Source organism: Peromyscus eremicus, chromosome 1 (assembly GCF_949786415.1).
Source record: "Peromyscus eremicus chromosome 1, PerEre_H2_v1, whole genome shotgun sequence".
Lineage (NCBI taxonomy): Eukaryota > Metazoa > Chordata > Mammalia > Rodentia > Cricetidae > Peromyscus > Peromyscus eremicus.
This window is the reverse complement of record NC_081416.1, coordinates 92,082,853-92,110,543: the sequence shown is the minus strand read 5'-3', so window position 1 is coordinate 92,110,543 and position 27,691 is coordinate 92,082,853. Positions and strand designations below refer to the sequence as shown.

The 27,691-nt window shown below is 47.1% G+C and overlaps 1 protein-coding gene and 1 pseudogene across 1 annotated transcript in view; both read right to left on the bottom strand.

The window, feature by feature from the left end:
- The window catches only part of Scube2 (signal peptide, CUB domain and EGF like domain containing 2), a 65,203-nt gene extending 62,222 nt beyond the window's left edge, over nucleotides 1–2,981 (bottom strand). Inside the window, exons 1-2 of the mRNA XM_059268989.1 lie at nucleotides 2,843–2,981; nucleotides 1,570–1,692 (exon numbers count right to left, since the gene is read on the bottom strand). Coding sequence (XP_059124972.1) covers nucleotides 1,570–1,692; nucleotides 2,843–2,981 — 262 coding nt within the window. The remainder of the gene's footprint in view (nucleotides 1–1,569; nucleotides 1,693–2,842) is intronic.
- A 19,535-nt stretch (nucleotides 2,982–22,516) lies between these two features.
- On the bottom strand, nucleotides 22,517–23,728 carry LOC131908822 (small ribosomal subunit protein eS7-like; annotated as a pseudogene).
- Nucleotides 23,729–27,691: the final 3,963 nt, after the last annotated feature.

Genomic DNA, 27,691 nt, shown 5'->3' with positions numbered 1-27,691 from the left:
CTGTATAGGCCTCCAGGTTTTCCATGCTTGGTATCGAGATTAAAGGCATGTGTATCCAATAATGGCTGTATCCCTGAACACACAGAGACTTACCCAGCTCTGCCTACCAAGTGCTGGGATTACAAGTGTATGTCACCACTGCCCTGCTTTCCTATGGCTTGCTAATAGCTCTGACCCCCAGGCAACTTTATTTATTAACATACAAATAACATTTTAATACAAATAAAATATCACCATATGGGTGTGATGGTACACACCTATAATCCCAGCACTTGGAAGGCAGATGAGCCTTCCAGGAGGATGAGCCTTGTTTGTATATCTAAGGCTATGTCTCAAAAAAAAAAAAATTCAAAATCAAAACAAGAACAGCAAAACCCAAGAACGAGTGTATATCACACACATCAGGTACCTCTGGATGTTATATACTGTTTCAACACCAAGAATTGGACTTCTCAGAGGCCACAGGACGAGATAGGGCCATTTGAAACAACAAAACACGAATACTAGGTCATCAAATCCCACCCAAATAGACATGCATTAAGTTTTCTCCTGCCTGAAGAAGTTAATGCAGTCTTCCAAGTGCTTAGACAAGACTTTCTAACTCACTATGTAGATTTTGTTCCTGCAGCCGCTCAGATCAACTCCCACCAGGAGCTAAGCGCAAGTTGTAAAGAGTTGCAAACCTCTCAGTGAAAGAGGCCACAAGTATGCTCATCAAGGTTGAGTCCAGGGGCAGGAAGAAGCATCAGAGCTGAACTCAGATACCTTTCATTAGTTTTACAGGGATGTCTTGTCCAACCAGAGGCAGCTGCAGACTGAGTGAGTATGAAAGGCCAGGGACAGAGAGGGGATGAGGGTGTGACTTTTGCCCACAGGCTAATCATGTGTTTATGGTCCCAAGTCCCTGTCTTCAGTGTTCCCATCCATAAAATGAGCAATGGAAATGGCCCAAAGCTCCCTGAAGAGCCCTGTCCCGGCTAACATTCTGCTTCCTCTTATGAGAGTAGTTTCCATCTAGTTGTGAGCTCAGGGTCAGACACTGAACTAATCCCTAGTGGGCAGAGTCCAGACTTCAGGACTTCAGGTCTGGAGCACTGAAGAGCTAAAATCTCCCTCTGCACATATTTTTCCAGAGTGAATTTGCCATTGGAATAGGCAGTGCCTGCGTAGAATTCTAAAGTCTAGTAGGTCCCAATCAGTCAGCCCAAAACCACAGACAGGATGGATCCTCCAAAGACAGCAGAAGGCAGGACTCCAGTCTAGTCCCCGGGAAGCAGGATCCTCGAAGCTCTGAGAGTCTGGCTCTCCTGGTAGGTAGAACCAAAAGACAGCAAAGCACTGCATTTCCTTTTCCAGAAGCTACACAAAAGGACCTTCTGGAGCCAGATAAAACTGGAATTAACTCTGGGGAAGAACTAATGTCCCAGCTCTTCGGGGATCTGAAAATCGTTTCCAAGAGCAGGTGCCAGTACTCTAGGCAGAAGTGCTCATTTAGCCAACATGAACTAGGAGAGCTAAGGAGGGGCAGCCTCCCTGCTGCCCCCTTACCCAGGTCCCCGAGTCACTTACCTTCACACTGCCTGCCCTCCCCTTTGTAGCCAGGCTTGCAAGAGCACTTGTAGAAGGTGGGTGTGTTCTGACACAGCGCATCAGCATGGCAGTCATCTAGCCCTTGGGCACACTCATCCACATCTGCAAATAACACAGCAAGCACCTGGTTTCCAAGTTGTGAGTGATCTTGGTTCTCCCACCCCGCTCTACCCCTCCAAAGCCCATACTGCTAGGACACCCCGAGATAAACCACACCACGTCCAGGCCCATTTCCAGACACACTGTTCTAAGAGGAATCACCCAAGCATCCCTTACTGGCCTCCAAGATTCAGTTCAGATCTGCCTCCTCTTGGAAGTGACCCATGATCCTCTAAGGTCGTGTAGACATCCCCACCACATGCTCCCACATATTTAGCTCATTCCTAGCGCACCATATGCAGGGTTGTCCCTGTCCACTCTCACCCGTCTCTCCACAGTGCCCTAACAACTGAGCCAGGTCCTTGATGCTAAGCCAGCACCGTGCCTGGCACATGAGTATATAGCAGACTGCCTGCTAGAGGAGAGGACCAACCAGCAGGGCTGCCTGGAAAGTTCCGGAAAACGGCCAAGAAAGTTGTCTCTCAGCTTTCTCAGAGTTTGGGATGTGGGGCTAAAAGTTTCCCTGGTCTCTGAGCAAACAGTATCCTGAGCTCTCAGACCACCATGTAATGTAGGAATGATGTCCCAGAGGCTCCAGCCCCAACCCTGCCAGTTCTCTCAACCCACTAGAGCCAAAGCATTTCCGGGGTCGACACCACTCTGGGATACGAAGATAAAAACGAAAGAGTTTTGGAAGAATTTTAAGTCCGATCACAGCAGACTGCCCAGAGTCCTAATCTATGGCTGCTCCAAACCGGGAGGTTTAGGGACATTCCTGGTCTTGGCACAGTAGCTGTTCCGTGCTCACAGAACTGTAGATCATCCTGGAGTTGGCAGGACTTAATCAGCCGCAAAGGAGAAAAGGGGGCCAAATTGCCACAAACCCGACCCTCAGATTCCCTATCTACACAAGGGGGAGCTGGACCCCAGATTCAGCCAGCGACAATCTAGCCAGCAGGCACTCTCGGGAGACCCCGAAAACGACAGGTACGGGAGAAGGGCAGGAGAAGTCAACAGCCCGGAGCAGGAGCCTCTGGCTTCCTCGATGGTGGGGACGACCGGTGAGGGCTCCCGCGGGCGGGGGACCACGCAAGGGGACCCGGGAGACCCTGCCCTGCGACCTGCCAGGTGCGCCCCGCGGCTGCACACTCACCCTCCAGCGGCCGGTTGGCGCGGCCCGGGCCGGAAGGGACGGCGGTGGCCAGCAGCGGCAGCAGCAGTAGCAGCAGCAGCAGCAGCAGCAGCAGCAGCGCTCGGGGCGCCCCAGGCCGACCGCGGCCCGCGACCCCCATGGCAGCCGCAGCGCGCTGAGCGGCGGCGGCGGCACGGGGAGGCGTGTGCGGGCTCCCCGCCTCCGCGCCCGCCGACACCCCCAGCCCCGCCCGCCCCCGAGCCCCGGCCTCATTTTCACACGGTCCTCGGGGCCGCCCCGCCCGCCTGGCCCCTCCCCGGCCCGGGGCGGAGGGGGCGCGGCCGCCGTGGCCCGAGCTGCTGTCAGCAGCGCCCCGCGCTCCCTGAGCCTCCGCTCCTCGGTGTGGAGCGCCCTCCAACTTGACCGGGTCCTTCCAGCCTGAAATAGTCACGGGACACCCAGAGAGTGTCCCCGCTGAGTCCCCACACGGTGGGACAGTGGATCCCAGGCCCAGCACCCCGCCAACAACACCTTCTCGGGGTTCCACACACCCTGTCGGGAGAATTCAGGACAAGGGTATGAGTGGGGCGAGTGACCCCAGCTGCTTTGCCCAGTCCAACACACTCAGCAGCGCCTGGCTTTAGCCAGGCCTCTCTGATACCCCAGCCAGCGGCACTACGAGAACCCTGTCTGTCTGCTTGTCTGTCTGTCTCTCTTTCTGTCTCTGTCTCTCCTCTCCTCTCTTCACTTCTCCTCTCTTCTCTTCTCTTCTCTTCTCTTCTCCTCTCCTCTCCTCTCCTCTCCTCTCCTCTCCTCTCCTCTCCTCTCCTCTCCTCTCCTCTCCTCTCCCCTCCCCTCCCCTCCCCTCCCCTCCCCTCCCCTCCCCTCCCCTCCCCTCCCCTCCCCTCCCCTCCCCTCCCCTCCTCTCCTCCCCTCCCCTCCCCTCCTCTCCTCTCCTCTCCTCCCCTCCCCTCCCCTCCCCTCCTCTCCTCTCTCTCTCTCTCTCTCCCCCTCCCTCTCTCCCACTCCCCAATCTCTCTCTGGGCTCAAAGTCACTTCAGAGAATGGTTCCTCACTTCAATCTAGTTAAGTGTATCTTAACAGCACGGAAGTGAAAGAAAAAGGGGGTCCAGAGGTCAAGGGTGGGCCACCACAGGCAGCAGAGCCCCCAACTTTGTCTAGGGCATAGCTAGCATCCATGACCACAGGAACTCAAAAACATCAGATTTGGGGAGCTGCAAATAGAAGCAACGCCTACCACCTGTTCCTCCCAACCAGGCCTTCCCATCTTTTTCCAGGCACAGGTGGCTGAGGCCACTACAATCAGCATCATTCCAGAAACATGTTAAATCAGTAGTTCTCAACATGTGGGTCGAGACCCCCTAGGGAGTCAAATGACAGGGATTGCCTATGACCATCGGAAATACAGGTATTTATATTAGGATTCATAACAGTAGCAAAATTACGATTATGAACATGAGGAACTGTATTGAAGGGTGGCAGCATTAGGAAGGTTGAGAACCACTGCTCTAGGTGAAACAGATGGCCATATGCGGAGATATGAATGTTCTTATCTGGGTTTCTCCGACTGGTTCTTATTCCATTTTCTCCTGTGAATATTTACATACATCCTCATGTGTATGTGGACACATGTCTAAATATACTCACTGCACACTAATTCCTCGATAGAACAACTCATCAAAAAACCTCCACCTAGCTCAAGTACAGGAGCACACAGCTCTTCTTGGGGCTCGGGCTACCACCTATAGCTTCCCACCTTAGCTCTCTGGTGTCAGCTCAGGGCCCAGGCTGAGTCTGTCTCTTTGGGGGTGTTATGTATTCTGCTCCTGGATGGAGACTGAGAAAAGAACGTCTCTGTGTTTTCTCTTTAACCTCTCCAGCACAGCCTGTCAGGTTCCACCCTTTCTCTGGCTCTGGCCCTCCCTCCCACTCCTTTTGTGCTTGGTGCTGAGAGAGACACTCGGCTCTTTCTAGTTTGAAGGGTGGTGTTTTGTTTTGTTTTAACACATTTGTAAATCTTCACTTAGTGAAACGTTCCTCCAGCCTTTGTCTTTGTGTCTTTAATGGTGGCCATAAATTACTGCCTCCCCCCCCCCCCCCGCGTCCCGTGCATCAGGCTTCACTGCTTTTGAAACGATCAAAGTTATTTCTTCTGAAAATCCAACTCAAAACTTCCCATTGTGTGGGCCAGCACTCTTTAGCTCCAGTAAAGCACATAAATACATAAAGTTGCCCATTAAAGTCTAAGGAGCCTCCTCCAGCCCCTGGGCCTGGTAAAGAAGACAGCTGCGGTTTGTTTCCCTCCCGGGTACTCCAAGGTTGTGTATCAACAGGAATACAGATTCATAATGATCTGGCCTGGTGCTTTTTGCCTAAGACAGTCTTTTTTGTTTGTTTGTTATGGTTCCTGGAAAAACACACTCCTGGCTCAGATGTCAAAAATTGTTCTGAATCCGGTTTTGTTTGCTCTGGCCTCCACACTAACCTGTTTTTAGTTGGTCAGCTCCCAGACTCCTGGGCAACCTTTCTGACACTTGAGATTAAAGTCAATATGGTTTATGACTGCGGATTTCCATAGGGGAAAAGGTCGGGGGGGGGGGTGTTTAAATGTCACCACTGTCGTGTCTCCAGCGACCTGATTGGTCCTGCACTGGCTGCTTTCTGTTGTCTAGCTGAGGTCCCCATGGCACTGTGTCTGAACTGAGACTTCTCCCTGGTCACCTCCCCTCCTGCAGGCTACAGGCCATGAACAAGGCCTGAAGGGACAGGTGGCCCAGCCAGTATGTAGCATTCTGGCTTTTCTAGAGAGAGCCTAATGTCCTATAACTGGGTTAAATGTGGCATCCTGGGCAGCTTTGCCCATCTTTCTCTGTTACAGAGTGGCTTCTGAGGGGATGAGCCCTCCCAGAGCTTTCACAACCCCAGACTCCCAACCTTCCTCTCACCTAGCTGGGAAGTCCTTCTCTACTGTCTTCTTGGAATGCTCTTCCGAAGTTCACTCATTCCCTCAATTCCACAACATAAACCTCCAGACTGAAGTGTCCCTTAGCTGCAGGCCAAAATAGCATCCTATCACCTGCCTCAACTGCCTGTAATTCCCTCTGGTCCAAAATCTTCAAAAGAGAACTCACTGCTCTCTTCAATATACTTTCCATGTTCAGTGGCCTTAGTGTTTCATCTCTTTAGAACTGTCTGTCCATTCTTTGATCAAGTTGTTCAATGTCTTGTTTCACTTTCTTTCTTTTTTTTTTTTTTTTAGTTCTTTGGCCGCTCTACATGTTGAGCTTCTGATGTAGAGCTAGCAAAGATTTTCTCCCGTTCCATAGGCTGTCTTCACTAGGTTAACTGTCTCCTTTGCTTTTTAATCTCAAGAGTCCCATGTGCTAAATGTTAGTAGTGTAACACTCTCCGGCCTTGGATTCCAAGTGTGCACACATTTGCTTTGCAGAGCTGTGGGAGTTGTAGACATCACCGATCCTAAACTTGGTCCATGAGTTTGCTTTGTTTTGTGATGAGTTATTAGTTATTTCTCGTCAGAGTGCCCACAGCACCTGTCTCGGGGCTCAGACCAGAGAGTTCATATTGGTGCAGACATCCAGGGGAAGGCTCCATACTGCCCCCATTCAGATTCCCTTTCTTCTGTGGCCCTGCTGCTATTTCTACAGCCTCTAGTTCAGACAGCATGGGCCCAAGAGCCCCACAATGCTGTGCATTCAGCCCAAGGCATGCACAAGTGCCAAACAACCCTAAGCCCACAGTGACGACTCTTATCCAGGTATCTCAGCCACCCATATCTGTGCACTATCATTCCACTAGACTTCACTTACAAAGTACCAATGTGGCTAAATGTCATGGTGTCCACCTGTAATCCCAGCACTCAGGGAGATGAGGCCACAGGACTGTGGTTTTGAAACCAGCCTGGGTTTAATAATGATACCCTATTTAAAATAAAACAAACCCTTAGTTGTTGAAGATGAAGTTATTAGCAATTTTAAGATGGCCACAAACAAAGTGTAACACCAAGTGGAACCTATCTGTCTGACTCCCCAGGATGCACTCTTAAACCAGCCCATCATGAGTACAGCACTCGGGAGGTTTTATAACTGACTCTGTGTGTGTGTGTGTGTGTGTGTGTGTGTGTGTAGTTATATATATATATATATATATATATATATATATATATATATATATATATATATATATAGTTTTAGGTAGCCCAGATTGGCCTCAGACTCCCTATGTAACTTAGAATGAACTTGAACACCGGGTCCTCTTGCTTCCAACTCCCAAGCACTGAGGTTTGCAGGGATGAACCACCACACCCAGCTCTAGAGTCAGCTTTAATAAACCCCCTTCCTGGCTGACTTAGGTACCTCTGCCCCCCACAGCCACTGCAGCCACCACACTGTCATAAGTGTAAGAGTCCCTGGCTGCCCTCCCAGCTTGACTTGGAGCTCCATAAGAGCTGGTGTTAACTGATTTATTCTGCATTTCTCAAGCTCAGCTAGGTCAGGAACACGACAGGCATTCAGTAAAGGTTTATTGAAAGTAAATACAGTTTCCTAAGGAAAAAAAGTAGTTAGATACAAGCTGTCTTTATTCCCCTCATGTGAAAACAGCATCGATCCTGTGCAATGAAACAAGCAGTGAAGAAAATCACAGGCTATCATGAGACAACACAAAAGAAAAAGCCAAGATTTCTAAACAGCAAAAGAGCCACATGCACAAAACTGTCCTCAGGAGAGAAGTGAAGACAGCCTGTCTGTATGGAAGAAACAGAACAGGCTCCGAGAGTTCCCGCTCCCCCGGAAAAGCAGCCCCCTGGAGCTGCAGTGGGGAAGGTTAAGGAACCTGTATGTGATACAGCACAGCAGAGCAGGGCAGACACCTTCAAGTTCTTCCTATTTTATACCAAAACTCAGCGATACTAAACACAAAAAAGCAAGTCAGATCAATGTCACTGATGGCCATTAATTAAAAATCCTTAATAAAAAAATTCACAACCAGGGGCAAGAGAGATGGCTCAGAGGTTAAGAGCACTTCCTGTTCCTGCAGAGGACCCAGATTCGGTTACAAGCACCCACATGAGGTAGCTCACAACCATCTGTAACTCCAGTTCCAGAGAATCTGGCCACCTTCTCCTGACTTCCTCTGGCACCTGCAAGCATACATACATAAGTTCAGGCATACGTACATACACATAAAATAAAAATAATAAATTTTAAAAAGAGAAAGAAAGAAAGAAATCATCCAGTCATGGTGGCACTTGCTTTTAATCCCAGGTAAGCAGATCTCTGTGAGTTAAAGGCCAGCCTGGTCTACACAGCAAGTTCTGGGTAGACCCTGTAAATAAGTAAGACCCTATGAAAAGAAAAAAGCAACCAGAATCCAGCATCAATCCAGGTATGTTGCTATACTCCAGTAATCACAGCCCTTGGAAGGAAGAGGCAAGAAGATCAGGGGTTCAAGGACATCTCTGACTCTCTGGCTATATAGATTGAGGCCAGCCTATACTACATGAAACCCTACCTCAAAAACCAAAGGGAATCCAGCATCATGGTAAGTGGAGTATTATTTTGGGGTGCAAGGATGGTTCAATATTATGAAATGTCGCATCATGATACATAGATTTCAGTGGGAAAACTACAGAATCCTCTCCATAGATTTTTTTTAAAGCATAATAATAAGAAATAATATTCAGTACCTGGAAATAAACCTAGCAGATAATATTCAAGGCCTGTGTGAAGGAACTTTCTAAAGCATAACCCAAATAGAACATGTTCTTAGATACAAATACTATCACAAAGATGACAGGCCTCTATAACATATCATTTGTTTATTTAGTTATCCTAGAGATGGAAGCCAGGGCCTTGTGTGCGCAGGTAGGCCCTCAGTCCCAGTTAGCTTTAACGGTTAACTTGACACTTGTACAGAACGCTGGCAAACTGTCATGTACTGTCTGAGCACTGAGAAGCTGGCTCTGGAGGTGAGGTCGTGCCCCCCATTTCAGATCTACACATGTTTGTCTCAGGGTGTCCTCTAGGGTTCCTTTAGGATGAGGAGGGGAAGAGGCAAACAGCCCAAGAGTAAAAACACTGTGCCCTTGAGAACAGCTAGAAGGTGACCATCTTCAACGGAGGTTACAGTTGTTTGTCCCATGATATAAAGGCCCTGGCGGCGGCGGCAGGGGAGCGCAGCTGAAAGCTCAGTCAGGAACTCCAGCTGACTGCCTCAACTTCCCCAGATTTCGCTGGATGTCTTGAGCACCCAATTCGATGATGCCATTGTTTCCCAATTGATTTCTGCTGGATGTTTTGATTACCAATTTGATGGTATCTATCTATCTATCTATCTATCTATCTATCTATCTATCTATTAGCTATCTATCATTTGCTATTTATTCTTTTACTTTGGCTTGCTGTATGCTTAATAAATTCACTCATTCAAAACCAAAACTATGGCTATCATAGATCATTTTCTGGACCACATATAACAAAATATAAATGATATGACACCCATAAAACAGAGCATTAGGGGCCAAAGAGAAGGCTTAGGTGCTTGAGGGCACTTGCAACCAAGTCTGATGGCCTGAGTTCCACCCCGAGATACACATCATAATGGTACAAGAGACCCAACTCCCACAAGTGGTCCTCTGACCTCCACATGTGCACCGCGGCATGCATCCTGCAGCACACGTGCCCTCCCAATAAATAACAATTAAATATAATAAACATGAAGAACATAGAGCATTATACAGCCGTACAAATGGAAAGAGAAACTTTCTGTGTTTCAATATGGAGAGCTCTCATGCTCATAAATGGAAAAGATACAGAACATTATGTGCAGTTTGTGACGTTTCGCAAGTAGAAGGAGGTAGAACAAAAGCCCATATTTGTACTTGCTCGCAAATATATGCATGAAGACTCTAGGAAGACAGGTGAGATATGAAGAAGGCAATTGGCAGAGGTGTGGGGGAGGGGGCGCTGGGAATGGACTGTCAATGACAGGAGACTGGGTGATTATCTCTCTACTTCTCAGCTGTTGACAATGAGACTATCAGCATAAGAGCAGGAGGGAGGTTAACTGGCAGGGGGACTCTGTGACATAGCTCCCACAAGGTCACTATCTAGGGCAGTGCAGGACTGTGTGGCAATGCAGCAGTTTGGGGGTCACCCACCTTTTTGTAAGTCATCTCTTATCCATGTTCCTGAAGTAAGCCCAGTAAACTCACTGGTTCACCAGAAGGTAAAAGAAAGAGGAGGAGGAGGAGGAGGAGGAGGAGAAAGGGCAGGGAGGCCAGAATGGGTGGTGTTTTTCATTCCATAAGCCCCGAAGCGACTTCGAATGGAGTGGAGCCCTGCTCCCAGCCCCTGTTGAGAACCACAGTGCTCTTCACAGGGGACTTTACTCTTGAAACAGTATTTATTTTGTGTGGGGGTTGGTGCCCACATGTGGAAGTCAGAGGACTGTTCTCAGGAGTCTGCTCTCATTCCACCATGTAAGTCCCAGGAATTGAGCTCAGGTCAGCCCGCTTGGTGCCAATCATCTTACCCAGTGAGCCGTGATTCACTTGCAGCCATAGAGTGCCACGTTGACTTTCTCCTGTAGTCTTAGAATTATTGACGAAGTCATGGTGAATTATCTTCCTGCACTGATTAAGGCTGAATAGACAATATTGCCTGCAGCTTGTGGGAAAATACTAAGCATCAAAACTCTCTCTCCTGGTCAGTGTGATTTTATGAGATAAAAATCATCACATAAGAAATGGTGCAATCTTTTTTTAATTACCTCCCAGAGCCAATTAATAAGATAACAAGGAAAGGTGTGAGCTGCTATTCCTTGCAATTATCTGTCGGTCTGTTTTGCAATTTCATTACAGGTCGCTGTCAGTGCCTTTCATTTATTAATAGGTGAATGCAAAGCCAGTTTGTCAATTATTTATCTCAGTGCTCAAGGGAAAAGAAAACGGAGTTCACATTCCTTCTTTCAGAAACTGAGCATGTGTGACAGAGCAGTGAGGTCTCCACAATTACGTACAGATATTTATTAGGAAAGCTGCTCCTGCATCTGAGGATTTGACTCAGTTGGTAGAGTGCTTGTCTAGCAGGCAAGAAGCCCTGGATTTGATCCCCAAAAGTGCATACCCCAAGTGTGATAAAGCTTGCCTATAATCCCACCACTCAGTAGGCAGAGACAGGAAGTTCAAGATCATCCTTAACAACATTGTCAGTTTGAAGCTGTTAAAGAAAAGGTGGGGATGGGGATGGAATTTGTTTGCAGGGTTCGAGAGATGGCTAGAGGGTTAATTAAGAGTGATTAGTGCTCTTTGTAGACCAGAGTTTGGTACCCAACACATGTTGGATGGCTCACAACCACCTTTAACTCCAGCTCTATGTGATCAGACAGCCTCTTCTGGCGAGTACACACACACACACACACACACACACACACACACACACACACACACACACGGCACATGCGCGCTCACATATGCACCCACACACATAATTTAAAATAAATCTTTTTTTTTTTAAGTTGCCAACAGACTTCTAGAGGTCCCTTATAGTGCAGATTCCACAGGATTCAGAGACTTCTAGAAACCCCCTCCACATTCCAGGCTCTGCTGGACTCATCAGGACTGAGGCTGGTTCCTGAGAAATAGGAGGCTGCTCAAGAGACAAAATGGAGGCAGCAGCACATCTGATTGGAAGCTTGAGACACACGCGAGCACTAAGCGAAGGGACAGGAAATAGGAGCCTGAAAAGCCCCCCAGCCCTCCACTTAGACCTGACTGGGAAACAAACTTCCTTAGGAGTAGAAAGTGGTTGAACACGAAGTCAGCCTCAGAGGGAGAAAGAACCAAAAGTTGTCTAGAGCTATTTCTGAGCATGTCTATTAGAGGGGCAAGAAAAAGAGCTGGAGAGGTTTCTGTGTGCTGAAGAGCTGCAGGGTTGATACCAGACTGTTCGGTGAGGCCAAGAGGAAATCAAGGAGTGAGCCCTTGTTTCGTCCTTTGGAGAGGCCCTGCACAGGATCCTGGGACAGCGACCCCAGGACACAGACTTCACTCTTCTCTGATGGCAAAGCTGACCTCCCACCTCCCGCCTCCCCTCAGCCCCCAGTGTTCCTGCCACCTCTGGTGTACCAGCTCCTGGACTGTGGCATCCCAATCCCTCGGGGGATGAAGGGGGGGACGGGGCGATGGGGGTGGGGGATGGGAGGGGGGCTGCAGTGGGTCCTCCTAATGGTGATCGTCAAAGAGGCTCCTTTGGTACCCTGGGTGGGAGGCCTTGGACATGAGCCCTCCATGGCAGTTCTTCATGGCTTCCTTCCATCATCCCAGGAGATCCCAGCCTCCACAGTGGGGGTCAACCTCTAGTGACTACCCAGATCCTCAATAAAGATGAGTGGAAATGGTTTTCTTCCCTCTAAAGATCCACAATCCAGTGCAGTTTTGTAAAGGGTGGCTTCCTTCTCCACTTCATGTGAGAGTAAAATGAGAAATGAAAAGAAAAAAAAAAAAGAGTTGCTTCTGCTTCCAATTTGCAGCCAGGACAGCAAAGGCAGGTTATCAACACTTCCCTAATGAATATGCATCACCTTCATAATGAAAGTGAGAAGACATTTTTAATGCAAATGAGCTTAGACAGAGGATGCAAACAGACCTGGATGTTAACTCTAATCCCATTATTTATTATCTGGGACATCTTGAGTAGGTTACTTTAACCTCTCTGAGACTCAGTTTCCCCAGATGTAGACTGAGGATAAGCATCCTTGGTTTTCGAGGTTTGCAGTGAGCTGGGACTGAGGTGGATGTAGGCTCTGACACTGTTGAGGTTTGCAGTGAGCTGGGCTAAGGTGGATGCGGGCTTTGACACTGTTGAGGTTTGCAGTGAGCTGGGCTCAGGTGGATGCAGGCTTTGGCACCAAGAAGGCATCAATCAAAGGAATTTCCACCTCAGCAGAGCCAGGACCCGCAGAAGCCAGCCAGCCTGTACCACATTGCAGTCCCTCCATCACACTGTGCCAGAGAACAGACACTTGCCCCAGCTTGTTGGGAAGAAATGATTATTGATCTACCTATGGCACGGTGTAATTAGGAAATGTAGGGCTTGGGGAGATAACCAGCTCTGACCAGATCCCAGAAGGCATCTGCCTGTGAAGTCTCAGCACAGGAAACCAAAAGGCTCTTGATATTTAAAGCAGACAGGCAGTGGTAGAGAGGACTGAATACTGATGGGCAGAGCTGAAGGATGGAGCTCTAGGCTGGACCTTCTGGAAGAATTCCTAAAGATACAGAATTGGACCCACCATGGAAGCTACTACCGCATCAGCAGCCAGTGGAGAAACTTCAAGAGCTCACCCAGTAGCCATGCATCATAACAGCAACTTTGAACTTGTACTTGCTAGTCATGTTACCTCAGTCATATTAGGCCAGGTGTGGTGGTGCATGCCCTTTAATCCAAGCAGTGAGGCAGAAGCAGGTGGATCTTTAAGTTAGAGACTAGCCTGGTCTACACAGCAAGTTCCATGCCAGCCAGGGCTACATGGACCCTTTCCCAAAACAAAATGAAAGTTGGGGAAAAAAATGAAACAAAATCTGAACCTCTGAAGACTCACAACCTGTCCCAGCACTGCTTCTCTGCACCCCACAGTGGGGGGAACAAACAAAACCGAAACAGTTTGGAAAACAGCACATGCCTCACCTTTCACATCACGTCACCAGTAGAAAGGGAGTCACATCCGAAAACCAACATGCAAGGGAACATGGAAACGCTGTGTTTTTGCCTCTCAAGCTGTGCAGGGCAGAAAGGCATCCCTGTACCAAGCTCTCATGGAAGCCTTGGACAATCCTGACCAATCACTGTTTGTCCTGAAAAAGCTCCAAGACCGGGGGAGCCCTTCGCCAGCTGTGCGCTGTGGGATGTGGTGAGTGTTTGGTTGCTTTGCAGGGATACACGCCCCCTCTGTCTTCCTAACAACGTATAGATTTTCCTTTATTCCTGCCTTTCTCACCGCCATTTCTCTCCTGGCAACACACTGGCTTTAGAAAACCACTTCAGGCCTGGACACTAGACAAACCAGCGTGTTCTGTCCTTCCAGCCACAGAAGTGGCCCGAGAACAGACATGCTAACAAAACCAGAAGAATCACGACAATCCTCGAGAATCTTGCTGGGACTTCCCTCTCACTCCCGCTCTGTGAGCCCTGACTTCATCTTGCTACCGTGAGTGAAGTTAACCTGAGGACAAAGTCTCTACCGCCAGGAAGGCCTCCAGCATCTCAGAGAATAGAATCAGGCTAGATCAGACCATAGCTGAACTCCTGCATACCATGGAAAGTACAATAGATAGAAACCCACACACAGACAGCCAGGCCCAGTAGCTCAAGCCTGTAATGGAAGATTTCTGTGACTTCAATGCCAGCCTGGGTTATAGGGTGAGACTGTGTTAGTGACTTTTCTGTTGCTGTGATAAAACCCCATGACCAAGGCAACGTATAGAAGAGTCTGTTTGGGCTTACAGCTCCAGAGGGGTAAGAATCCATCCTGGCTGTGACATGTGACAGTGAGTGGCAGGCATAAAAGCCAAGACAGAGAGCTGAAAGCTCACTCCTCAACCACAAACAGGAAGCAGAGACAGCAAAACCCACCCCCAGTGATGTCCTTCCTCCAGCAAGGCTGACCCTCTCAGACCTCCGTAGTCAGCACCAGCAACTGGGAACCAGCTGTCGAATCCAGGAACCTATGGAGGACGGTTCATCCCAACACCATAGACGCTGTCAAAGCAAAACAAGTTGGGAGTGGTGGTACACACCTCAGCAATTGGGAGGCAGAGACACGTGGATCTCTGTGAGTTTGAAGCCAGCCTGTACACAGAAAATCTCAAGCCAACTAGAGCTACACAGTGAGACCTTATCTCAAAAAACAAACCAAAGCAAAACACAACGAAAGAAATCTCAGACCTGGGAGATAGCTCAGCAGGTAAAAACACTTGTTGTGCAAGCCTGATGACCTGAGTCCCATCTGACTCCCATAAATTATCCTCTGACCTCCACAGGTTCATGTACACACATATACATCCTCCCCCCACACTCTCTCACATACACCCACACCCATACTCACACCTAACCACACACACGCTCTCTCTCATATATATATTCGAGCTAACAGAAGTGGGAAGTAGGATAACTGAAGATTCAAAGAACTGAAGCTACACAGATGATCTTGGGCACAGTCTGAGCTAAAGTCAGGACCTGTTCCCTAAGATCTAGGTGACAGTGATAGGCCAGAAATATCCGGGGAAGGCACCTTCCTGGTGAGTCACTGCTCCATGCACAGACTGCGGTATCAAATTAAAGTTGCCAGTTCCTTTTGGCCCAGAAAGAGTGGGGAGACAATTCTCTCCGGGGAGGGAAAGCTCCACCCTGTAAGGCCTGCAAGGACCCACACTTCCGTTAGCTCCCCACGCAGGGGCAGTAAAGCCGTTTTCTTTCATTTTGGTTTTTAATTATGATTTTTTTTGCTATACATCCCCTGAAAATATGGCCAAAGATGAGTGTTTATTGAAATGAAAAGGTGCTCATAATTGTACATGAGGTAGAAAAGGCAGACTGCAAATGTGCAGGTTAAATCTCACTTCAAAAGTCAGATGTGCAGGGGCTGGAGAGACGGTTCAGCAGCTAGAAGTGCTTCATGAGGACCGGAGTTCTGCTCCCAGCACGGGTATCAGGTGCTCAAACGGACTGTAACTCCAGCTCCAGGGGATCTGACACTTCCTTCTGGCCTCCAAGGGCACCCCTACACATGTGCACATACACACAAACTCAAGCTTTTTAAAAAATCTGCCAAGCCTGATAACCTGTGTTTATTCCCCAGAACTCATGGAAGGAGAGAACTGACTCCCAAAATACTCACTGTGGCACCTATCCATGCTCCAGAAACCCCACACACACACACACACAGAGAGAGAGAGAGAGAGAGAGAGAGAGAGAGAGAGAGAGAGAGAGAGAGAGAGAGAGAGAGAGAGAGAGAGAGAGAATTTTAAGTTAGATATGGAAGTATATGTATACATAGGGAAAAGTCTGGTGGGTCGGAGATGTGACTCATCTAGCATGCACTAAGCCCTGGGTTTGATCCCAGCACTACATAAACTGGGCATGGTGGTGCACACCTGTAATCCTTAGGAGGTTGGGAGGTGGAGGCAGGAGGATCAAGAATTCAAGTCATGAAGCGCTCAGGGGGGGGGGGGGGGACCCAAGGAGCAAGGCCAAGGGCCAAAAAACATGCAGAAAATATGCGCTAAAATGTTTGGAGTTATTCGAGTTACTGTCCTCGTGGTGGATGTGGGGACTTTTCCTGCTCCCTTTGTGCATGCCTGTAGCTCATTTGTCTGCTGTCCTTGAGTCCTCCAGACTTTCAGATCATCCTTTGGCAAGCACTCACCCCATGTAGTGTGCACATTCCAAGGCCCTCCCCCGGCCTTGCGGTAAGTTTCCTGGTTCACGCTCAAGTTTGCTTCTCCTTCCTCTTCCTGCATCTCCCTGGCACCCCACTCTCTGCAGCTGTTCTCTTTGTCCTCAGTTAACCCAAATGTGGAACGCTGCCCCCTTTCCTGGGTCCCCTCCCCAAAGAACATCTTACCCGAGGCGCTCCTGAGAGGCTGCAGCTCCATGTGGTGCTGTAGCCAACTTAAAATCAGCAGGAGCACCCCTGTACATGCCCTGGCAGCAGCTCTTTCAGGAAGTGTCTCACTGGACAATCTTCTCTCTAACCTGCTTCTCATTACAGGAGATCAGTCCCCTGACTTATGCCCAAGGACCCACCCTGCATCCACGGGGTTCCTACCCGCCACCGAACTTCTACATTTTTAAACATTTTTCCTTTTCTTCCATATGGTAGGTGACCTCCCTTATGGAATCTCCTTTTCCCAGAAGGAAAATCTGACCATACCCAAAAGATTGTCAAGAAATCTTTTGGAGCTGGAGACATGATTCAGAAGTTAAGAGTGACCTTGCAGAGGACCTGAGTTCCATTCCCAGCCCCAGGACAACAAACAAACAAAACTGAACAGGTAAAGACAGAAGACCAAGCCCCAGGGAAACAGAAAGTAGCCAACCACTTTATCCCTTTGGGGTGGGAGGGGTCCCCCAAACAGATACTGGCTTGGGTCCTCCCCTTTTTCCTATGGGTCCTATTTGGATACTTGCCTCACGCCTCCCTGACATCATTTCACCTCACAACGTCTTCCACGATAAGAAGCCACACTCTTAGATTTCCAGCTTTCTACTGTCGTCTCACTTATTCTCCTTCAGCACCATGACTCCCTGTGACCCTCTGCTTCCCCTCAGGCTAAGAGGAAAGTCACTGGGACCACTTTGGGTATACAGACTGCCACAAGCCCAGTATTCCATGGGCTGCTGAGTCCAACCTGTGTAGGTCAAGGGCAGGACTACAAAGGCACAGGTGACCAGTGCAATTAAGGGAGGACTATATCCCAGCTAACCAGGACTCCTCCCTCTTCCCTCCCTATTGATATTACCTGCCCAGGCCCAGAACAAGGATAGTCCTTTCTTCTGTCTTGCCCAGATGTTCAGTTTTTGTCTGTGTCAAGAAATAAGCTCCGTGATAACAGTATCATGGAACTTGGTATTCATACAGTTCACTGGCCGCCTTCCCCAAGAGCCCCGCCCCCCTCACTAGCTCTGCCATTTGTCAGTAGTGTGGCAAGTCTGTTTACTTCCCGCCAGGCCTTACTTTTCCCACCTACAAAGCAGGGAAGATAGTTGATAGAAGCGAGTGAGTACTCTGTGTAAAGTACTTGGATCGGTGCTCGTGAGTTAGTGCTCCATCAAGTTCCTAGTCAGCTTCCTGTTGCTGTGATAAACACCATGACCAAAAGCAGCCTGGGTAGGAAAGGGTTTATTTCAAGTTACAGCTATAGTCTATCGTAAAGGCAAGTCAGGGCGGAAGTCAGGGCAGGAGCTCAAGGCAGGAACCTGGAAGCAGGAACTGAAGCAGAGGCCATGGAAGAGCACTGCCTAGTGGATTGCTCTCATGGCTTGCTCAATTTGCTTGCTTGCTTCCTTTTTTTTTTTTTTTTTTTTTGGTTTCAAGACAGGGTTTCTCTGTGTAGCCCTGGCTGTCCTGGAACTCATTCCAGGCTGGCCTCAAAATCCTCCTGCCTCTGCCTTCTGAGTGCTGGGTTTAAAGGCACATGTCACCACAGCCAGCTCAATTGGCTTTCTTATGTAACCCAGGACCACCTGTCCAGGGATGGAGCAACTCACAGTGGACTAGGCCCTCTCACATCAATCATTAATTATGAAAATGCTCCATAAGTTTGCCTACAGGCCATTCTGATGGAGGTATTTCCTCGGCTGAGGTTCCCTCTTCCCAAATGACCTGAGCGTGTGTCAAGCTGACAAAAAAATCACCAGTACCATCATGTCAGCCATCGTTCCCAGCACCGTTACTATTTCCACTTATCATGCCTTCTGATGTACAGGCCCCAGTGCCATTTACTTCTGTTTCTATCCTTATCAGCAGAGCCAGTAAGGAGCCTGTGTGCAATACCTACCCAACTGGATTAAAGCTTTGGTGTGAAGCAATGGCCCTCTGAGAAACCACATGCCAAATCTTTCCTGATACCCTCGCCAGCTCCTCAACATCCCTTCTTAGAACAGTCTGTTTTCTTCCTCTACGAATCCTTTCTAACTGGCTTTGAAAATGACCACCTACTCCTCATAGATATGTAAGAAGAGAACAGCTGGAGGAGAGACGTCAGGGCTGACTGCTCTCCATGGAGAATAGGAAACCCTGTAAAGGGGAGAGGCCTGGAGTGTGGCTTGATAGCTAAGTGCTTGCATACATGAGAGATGTCTTAGTTTGGATCCCCAGCATGGAAAAAAAAAAAAGCAACACATTTTTTAAAGCTGCAATTTATATAAGAACTAATTTATTCTGAGTGACCCCCTAGGGCTGATGAACCCTCCTCAAAAGGCGGCTTTTGTTCAGTACCTCTCTGAGCTGGTAGCTAAAGGAGCGCCATCGGACCGTGGGCCATTGTGGGTGCAAAGGAGGGGACTACCTCCCAGACATGGATGACGATGATGTGGACGTGCTTTTGCGACTGGCAGAGGACAATTTCCTGGGAGTTGGTTCTCTCCTTCCACTGTGGGATCTGGGGGTTGAATTCAGGTCATCGAGCTGGCCACAAGAAGTGCTCCTACTGCAGTGTTCTCAACCTGTGGGTTGAGACCCCTTTGGGGTCGAATGACCCTTTCACAGGGGTAGCAAATCAGGCTGGCCTTGAACTCACAGAGATCTACCTGCCTCTGCCTCCTGAGTGCTGGGATTAAAGGCGTGCACCACCACTGCATGGCCGATGAAAATAACTTTATGGTTGGGGGTCACCACAACATGAGGAACTGTATTAAAGGCTCACAGCATGAGGAAGGTTGAGAACCACTGTTCTACTGGATGGATGAGCCATCTCCCTGGCCCTAGACTTGTATTTTATTATTAAATACCTGAGTCCCACCCAAGCTCATACGTTAAAAGCCTACTCCCTAATGTGATGGTATAGGGGACATTCTTTGGAAGTAACCAGTTGTGGTGGTTTGAATGAGAACAGGCCTCCATAGGCTCATATACTTGAATGCTTGGTCCCCAGTAGGTGGAACTCCTTGGGAACGGTTAGAGATGTGGCCTTGTTGGAGGAGGTGTGTCACTGAAGGTGGGTTTTCAGGTTTTAAAAGTCAATACCATTCCCAGTTAGCTCTCTGACTCATGCTTGTAGATCAAAATGTAAATTCTCAACTGCTGCTCCAATGCCATACCTGCCTGCCTGCTGCCATGCTCCCTGCCATGGTGGTCATGCACTCCGACCTTCTGAAACTGTAAACTATTGTAGACTATTGCTTTAACTGGGTAAAGGTGTGTCACATTTGTTTATGCTGCATTTGTTTAACTAGGTAAGGATGTGTGTTTAACTATGTAGAGATGTGTTGCATTTGTTTCACCTTGCCTGCCTAAGGCACCTGATTGGTCTAATAAAAAGCTGAATGTCCAATAGCTAGGCAGGAGAGGGATAGGTGGGGCTGAGAGAATAGGAGGAATCTAGGCTCAAGAAGAAAGAGAGGGGAGAATGAGGCACAAAGAGAGGGACACACCTGGGGCAAGAAGCCAGGCAGCTGACAGACAGACAGACAGACACGGAAGAAGCAGGAAAAGTAGGACACACAGAAAGAAAAGGTGAAAAAAAAAAAAACAACCCTGAGGCAAAAAGTAGATAAACAGATTATTTAAGTTAAAAGTCAGAAATGAGCCTAAGCTAGGCTGAACATTCTTAACTAATAAGAAGTCTTCGTATCATGATTTGGGAGCTGGTTGGTGAGTCAAGAGAAATAGCCTGGTACAGTAAGCCTCTAATAAACTCTCTCTTCTCTAAGTTGCCTTGATCCTGGTGTCTTATCACTGCAACAGAAAAGTAACTAAGACAACAGTATTAGATGAGGTCATGAAGGTGAAGCCCTCATAAATGGGATGAGCATCTTTATGACCCAAGAGAGCTTGCTTCCTTTCTCAGTTATGTAAAGACATGACCAAAAGATAACTCATCTTTGAACAGAATTGTGCCCTCAGCAAACACCAAATGGGGAAGTATCTTGTTCCTGGGCTAAAGTATAGGAAAGCACCCAGACCCATATGTACCACCTGGGAATATCACTCTGTGGCTGAAAGGCACTCCACTGTTTTCCCAGGGAAGCCTATAGATTCTTGTTCCTCCAGCTCCTCTGGCCTTGGCAATCCCCTCCTTGTGGCCCCGAGTCCGAGCTAGAGGCTGGAAAATGGCCGTTCTCGGTCCACAGCTCCTTAGACCAGAGGACAGCCAACTCTCCAGCTGCTCTCTGCCGCAATGAGGGTGTAAAAGTGTTGTAGAACCACTGTGAGTAATTTAGCAAAAGAGCTTTGGGATAAGAGTTAAGCTATTACATGGTGGTGGTCCCAGAGCCTGCAAATTAGAACGGCTGGTAGCTAGGAAGTGGAGCCGATGTATGTTAAAGGGAGAACCATGAAGACCTTCAAGAACACATCAGAGCCCTGCCTGTTTGTGCTGGACCAGGACTGATCACATGACCTTGCCTTGCTTGGAGGACATTGGGAAATACCTGTGGGGAGATACAAAGGATATATTTAGTTTAAATCTTTCCTGCATGAGACATTAGCTGTTATTGTGTGACAATGTAACTGTGGAGACAACTGAAGCATGATGGAACATTCTCTCCAAGGTTTTGTCTCTAGTTTGCCTTATGTTTTAATCACCAGGCTTGTTTTACTGCCTGGAGGTGAAGGAGAATGTTTCCACCATGCCATCTCTCTCCCAAGAACAGAGCTGGGAACACCACAGTCCCTGAACCTTCCTCGGGTCAGGCAGATGCTGGACCCCATCCTAAAGAAATATCCCCTGGAGGAAGGTGTCCAGCTCATCCCAATTTGTTCCGGAATTTGTGGGCTTCAGTACAGACTGTCCTGTATCTTAAGGACCCCTCTCAGAACGATGTCCTACTTGAAGGGAATGAACTGGACTTTAGGCTGTAAAACTGGATTTAGGAATTGATGACATTTGTTCTGTTTCTGCCGTGCTGAGGATCAAAGCCAGGCTCCACACATGTTAAACATGTGCTCTACCACTGAGCTGTGGCTCTAGCTCCTGACTTAAACAAAATATATAAATAACAGTTTTATTGAGATACAATTCACACACCATAGAGTTCACCGACTTAGACTGCAACTCAAGGGTCTTAGTATATTTACAGAGTTGTGCCAACTGTCAAGACTGACTTCAGAACATTTTCACTATCCCCCAAAGAAACTACCCCTGTGTCCACATTGTTATTCTCTGTTCCTTCTCAGCCCTGCAAGCTCTTACTTTCTGCCCCTGCAGATGTGTCTATTTTGGACATTTCAGACGAATGCAGTCATAATACACATGTTCTCACTACATCTGAGTGCTATCCAGTATGCAATGTGTTTAACACACAGCAGTGTGTGCTGACCATTGGTCAAACATCAGTGTGTTGACAGACATTGAGTCTGTTCCCACCTTTGGAACAATCTGCTACAAACTTTCAGGTCCAGCCTTTCTGTTAACATACATTTTCATTTCTCCTGGATGGATACCTGGGGATATAATTGTTGGGCCATTTACTAATGCTTAATGTTTACCCTTTGGTGGCTGCACCGATGTACACTGAAGGCTTCTATTTCTCTGCACCCTTGCCAGGAACACATTTATCTTTCTTTGCTGCTCCATTTTTCTTTTTCTTTTTTTTCTTTTTTTTTTTTTTTTTTTTTGGGCGGGGGGCCAGGGGAGCCTAGGACTCAAACCCAGAGCCACAAGAGTGATAAATACATGCTCTATGCTCTACCACTGAGTAACAGTCCCAGTGAGCTGCCCTCAAACTCTCAGGCTTAAGCAATCCTGCCTCTGCTTCTCCTGTAGTAGCTGTGACTACAGGCCATCAGGTCTGGAGCTAGAGTTACAGATGGTTGTGAGATGCCATGTGGGTGCTGGGAATTGAACCCAGGTTGTCTGCAAATGCAGTAAGCACTTTAACCACTGAGCCATCTCTCCAGCCTGTCTTTACCCAGTTTTTAAAACTATGAATGTGTTTATTCATTTTCTTTACAACTGAACTCTGTGAATTCAAAATTAAAATCCTTGCCCACAAGCTGCTGCTTCTTCTTTAAAATTATTATTTTTATTTTATGTGCATTGGTGTTTTGCCTGCATGTATGTCTGTGTGAGGGAGTCAGATCTTGTAGTTACAGACAGTTTTGAGTTGCCATATGGTTGCTGGGAATTGAACCCAAGTCTTCTCAGCTCATTGAGCACCAACTGCTCTTAACCACTGAGCTATTTCTCCAGCTCATAAATGTGAGATTTTTTTTTTAAGGCATGATCTCATGATATACCCAGGCTGGCCTGGAACTCTCTGTATAAATCATGCTGGCCTTGAACTCAGAGATCCAAGTGTTGAGATTAAAGGCATGCACCACCATACCTGGATCGTGTTAAATCACTTTGATATAAAGAACAGATATGGCTGGATTTTTTGTCTCTCTATAGGTTTTGCTTTTATTATATTGGGCCTTGAACCTAGGGCTTTGCACATGCTAGGCAAGCAGTCTACCACTCAGCTACATCCTCAACTGCCCGTGAGCTTCTTATACACATGCACACGCCAGAAGTTTCAACCTCATGCTCCACTTGTTCTTCTGTGCTTTGTCTAAATGAACCTTTAGGATCCAGCTGCCATCCAGTTTCACACAGATCATCTTCCTCACAATTTCACTTGGGAAGACCAGGTCCTCAAGGATGGCATCGTGCACTGCTGTCAGGGTGTGGCTTCTGGGGCGATTTTGCTTTTGGCGGGTAGGAGGGATTGGGACAGGGTTTCTCTGTGTAACAGTCCTGACCATACTGGAACTCACTCTGTAGACCAGGCTGGCCTCGAACTCAGAGATCCACCCGATTTGCTTTTGCTTATCTTTCATATGGTTTTTCTGAGTTGGCTTGGGCAGAATCCTCCTCTGAGGTATAAGACTATGTGCTTCCCACTAAACTTTTTCTCCAGTTCACAAGCCACACTTGGATTTTCTGGAAAGATTTCAGCTGAGGAACCTGTACAAAACTTATGATAGCTTTCCAACCACCAGCTTCAAGGTCCTTGGCCACAGTGATGTCGAGTTCCTGCACCTGCACCTTGAGATCTGAGTTCATCTCCAGCTCGAGCAGCGCCCAAGAGATGCCAGACTCTAAGACTCTAACTCATCCGGCTTCTTGCCATTGGACTTCACAATATTGGCACTCGAGCTGAACATGGCCTCATCCTTAAAGAGTACGAGCTTAGAAAGAACTCTTTACCCATTTTAAAACTGGATTGTCTTATTAAGTTATGTAAGATCTTTATATATTATAGATATTGGTCCTATGTCAGATATATGATTTAGAAATATTTTGTACTATTCTGTGGATTGTCCTTTTAACAACAATCCTTTAAAGGATAAAATTTTAAAATTTGAAAAAAATTTTTTTGCTTGTGTTTTGGATAGCATAGCTAAGACTATTGCCTAATCCTAGGTCACAAAATTTTACGACTACATTTTCCCCAGGAATTTTATAACACTAGCTATTACATGTAGATCTTCAGTCCATCTTGAGTTGATTTTTATTTGTGCTGTGAGTTAGGACCCAACTGTACTCTTTTGCATGGGTAACCAACCAGCTGTCCTGGCACCGGGTGTTGTAAACTTTATCTTCCCCCACTGGACTCTCTTGGCACCTTGGCCAACAGCTGATTGACCATTAACATGGCAATGCATCTCTAGACTCAGTTTCATTCACATCTCTATATGTCTATCCTTATGCCAACACTACACTAACTTGATAGTAAGTTTTAGAATGAGGAAATTCAAGTATTTCAACTTTAGTCTTTTACAAGTTTGCTTTGGCTAGCCTACATCTCTTGATTTCCACATGAGTTTTAAGATTGGCTTTTTCTTTTTTTAAATTTATTTACTTTTATTTCATGTGCATTGGTTTTTGCTTGTATGTATATCTGTGTGAGGGTGCTGGAGCCACTGGAACCGGAGTTACAGACAGCTGTGAGCTGCCATGTGGGTGCTGGGAATTGAACCCAGGTCCTCTGGAAGAGCAGTCGGTGCTCTTAACCACTGAGCCATCTCTCCAGTGCCCAAGACTGGCTCATTGTGTATATAAAGAAGTCAGATTGGATTGTACTGGGGAGACAGTGTGAGCGCACTGGTGTCATAATGTGCATACTGAAGTCAAAGGACCTCAGGAGTTGACCTCATTTCCATCTTGCTGCTCCTGAGCTGTATTCCAGACTCACTGGGAGGGTCTCCTGTCTCCACCTCCCATCTCATCATAGGAGTGCTGGGGTTACAGTGGACACCCCACATCCAGTTTTTAACATAGGTTCTGGGGGTCAGAATTGACTTACCAGGCTTGCGTACCTAATGCTTTTACCTACTGAGCCATCTGCTGGCCCCTGGGTGGGACTGTAACAGAGACTGCTTGACTATATAGCTCAGTTGCGTAATATCTTACTAAGTCTTCTCATCCATGAACATGGGCTATTAACAAGGTCTTTTCCTATCTCGCAATGATCTTTTGTGGTTTTCAGAGTATACATACTATATTTGTTTTTTCTAGAGATTCCCTAAGCATTTTATTCTTTTGGATGCTATTATAAATGGTACTTAATTTGCAGTGTGTTTGTTGCTATTGTGTAAAAATATAATTTATTTTTGTATACTAATATTGAAACCTTTCTTAGCTCTCTTATTTGTCCGAATAATAGTCTTTAGTAGATCATTTGGAATTCTCCACATATAAGATCACATCATAACATTAGCTGTGGTGTTGCACACCTGTTTGAGGTTATTATGTGTGTGCCTCCATGTGTTTATGTACACTATGTGCATGTAGTACCCACAGAGGCCAGAAGATGGCTCAGTAGGTAAAAAGTAGGGTATGTAGGCAGAAGTTTCTCTCCCACCTGCCTACTCCCAAATACCTGGCAGCTGCTTCCCAAATAATTGACTCCAAGGCTTATTATTACTTATAAATGCTCAGCCAGTAGCTCAAGATTATTACTAATTAGCTCTTACACTTAAATTAACCCATAATTCTTATCTATGTTTAGCCACATGGCTTGGTACCTTTTCTCAGTGTGACATTCTCATCTTGCTTCCTCTGCATCTGGCTGGCAACTCCCTAACTCTGCCCTCCTTCTTCCCAGAATTCTCCTAGTCTGGTCGTCCCACCTATACTTCCTGCCTGGCTACTGGCCAATCAGTGTTTTATTAAACCAATTCGAGTGACAAATCTTTACAGTGTACAAGAGCATTATCCCACAGGAAGGGTGTCAGATTACTTAGAACTAGAGGTATGCCGGGCGGTGGTGGCGCACGCCTTTAATCCCAGTACTCGGGAGGCAGAGCCAGGCGGATCTCTGTGAGTTCGAGGCCAGCCTGGGCTACCAAGTGAGTCCCAGGAAAGGCGCAAAGCTACACAGAGAAACCCTGTCTCAAAAAAAAAAAAAAAAAAAAAAGAACTAGAGGTACAGGTGGTTGTGAGCTACCCATTGTTGGTGCTGGGAACCAAACCAGGGTCCTCTGGAAATACAGTTAAGTGCTCTTAACCTTTGAGCCATTTCACCAGCTGTGATGGTGCACATCTGTAATCCCAGCTCGTTTGAAGCCAGACCAGGTTCCATGGGATCCTGTCTCAGAAAACTAAAACTAAACAACCACAAATCACATCCTCTGCAAATAGACATTTTTAATTCTTTACTTATCTGTGTGTCTTTTTTCTTCTTTAAGAGTTGTGTGGTTTGTTTGTTTTTTTAATTTTAGGTATAAGGGTGTTTTACCTACATGTTTGTCTATGAATCATGTGTATGCTTAGTGCCCACAGAGGCCAGAAAAGGAAGTCAGATCTCTTGGACCTGGAGTTTCAAATGGTTGTGAATCTCCACATAGGTATTGAGAATTCAACCTGGGTCCTCTGGAAGACTGGCAAGAGCTCTCCACTGCTGAGTAATCTCTCCAGCCCTGTATTTCATTTTCCTACCTAATTTGCTTTGCTTATTTTTGGAGACTGTGCTGGCTAGTTTTATGTCAACCTGATACAAGTTAAAGTCATCTGAGAAGAGGGAGCCTCAATTGAGAAACTGTCTCCATAAGGTTGGGCTGTAGGCAAACCCTTAAGGCATTCTCTTAATTAGTGACTGATGTGGGAGGGTCCAGCCCATTGTGGGTAGGTCTACCCTTTAGCTGGTGGTCCTGGGTTCTATAAGCAAACAGGCTGAGCAAGCCATTGGGAGCAAGACAGTTAAGCAGCACTATCCTGACTGGGAAAGACCAGCTCTCATGATCCGTTCAGAGTAATGAAAGGAATGCCTCAGAGTAGCAAGGGGTAGGAAACTTTTTATCTGAGGGAAATTAGGAACAAGCATTAGTCTGTCTATCACATTTTACTCACTCATTATTTCACCCATTCACTTCCTCACACTTCTCTCTTCATGCTGCTTCTTCATCTCTCACTCCTCCACAGCCTCTACATCATGCTCCTGCCTCCAGCTTTCTGCCCTATATGAGTTCCTGTCCTCAGTTTTTGATGATGGACTGTTATACGGAACTGTGAACAAAATAAACCCTTTCCTCCTCAAGCGGCTTTACGTTTCTTCATAACACAGAAACACTAATGAAGACAGAGACTATTTACTGGCTCGTCCTTTTGTCTTTGGGTTGAAGTGCTTATTTCATACATAAAAGGATATGGAGAATAGATAGGCCAGGCTGTGTGGGTTCCACAACAGGCTGAGACTACAGCTTCACTGACTCAGGTCTCAGATTAATGCCCACCTGTAGGTGAATGGTCTTATTAAATATGAAACACAGAGCCAAATGCAGAATTAATAGCCCAAGAGGTCAGAGCAATAGCAAGAGCTAAAAACCTTACCCTTCACTGCTGCTGCTGTCCTACCTTTCCGCAAGAGAGCTACTTCCTGTGTGTTTGTCCTTTTTATTGACTTTCTGTTCTGCCTTCTTATTGGTTGTAAACCCAACCAATATGACCTCCTTGTCACTGCCTGTCTGTACAGACCTCCAGGTCTTCTATGGTTGGTATTGAGATTAAAGGCATGTGTCTCCATGCTGGCTGTATTCTTGAACACACAGAGATCTGCCTAGCTCTGCCTCCCAAGAGCTGGGATTAAAGGCGTGCACCACCACCGCCCAGCTTCTGCTATGGCTTGC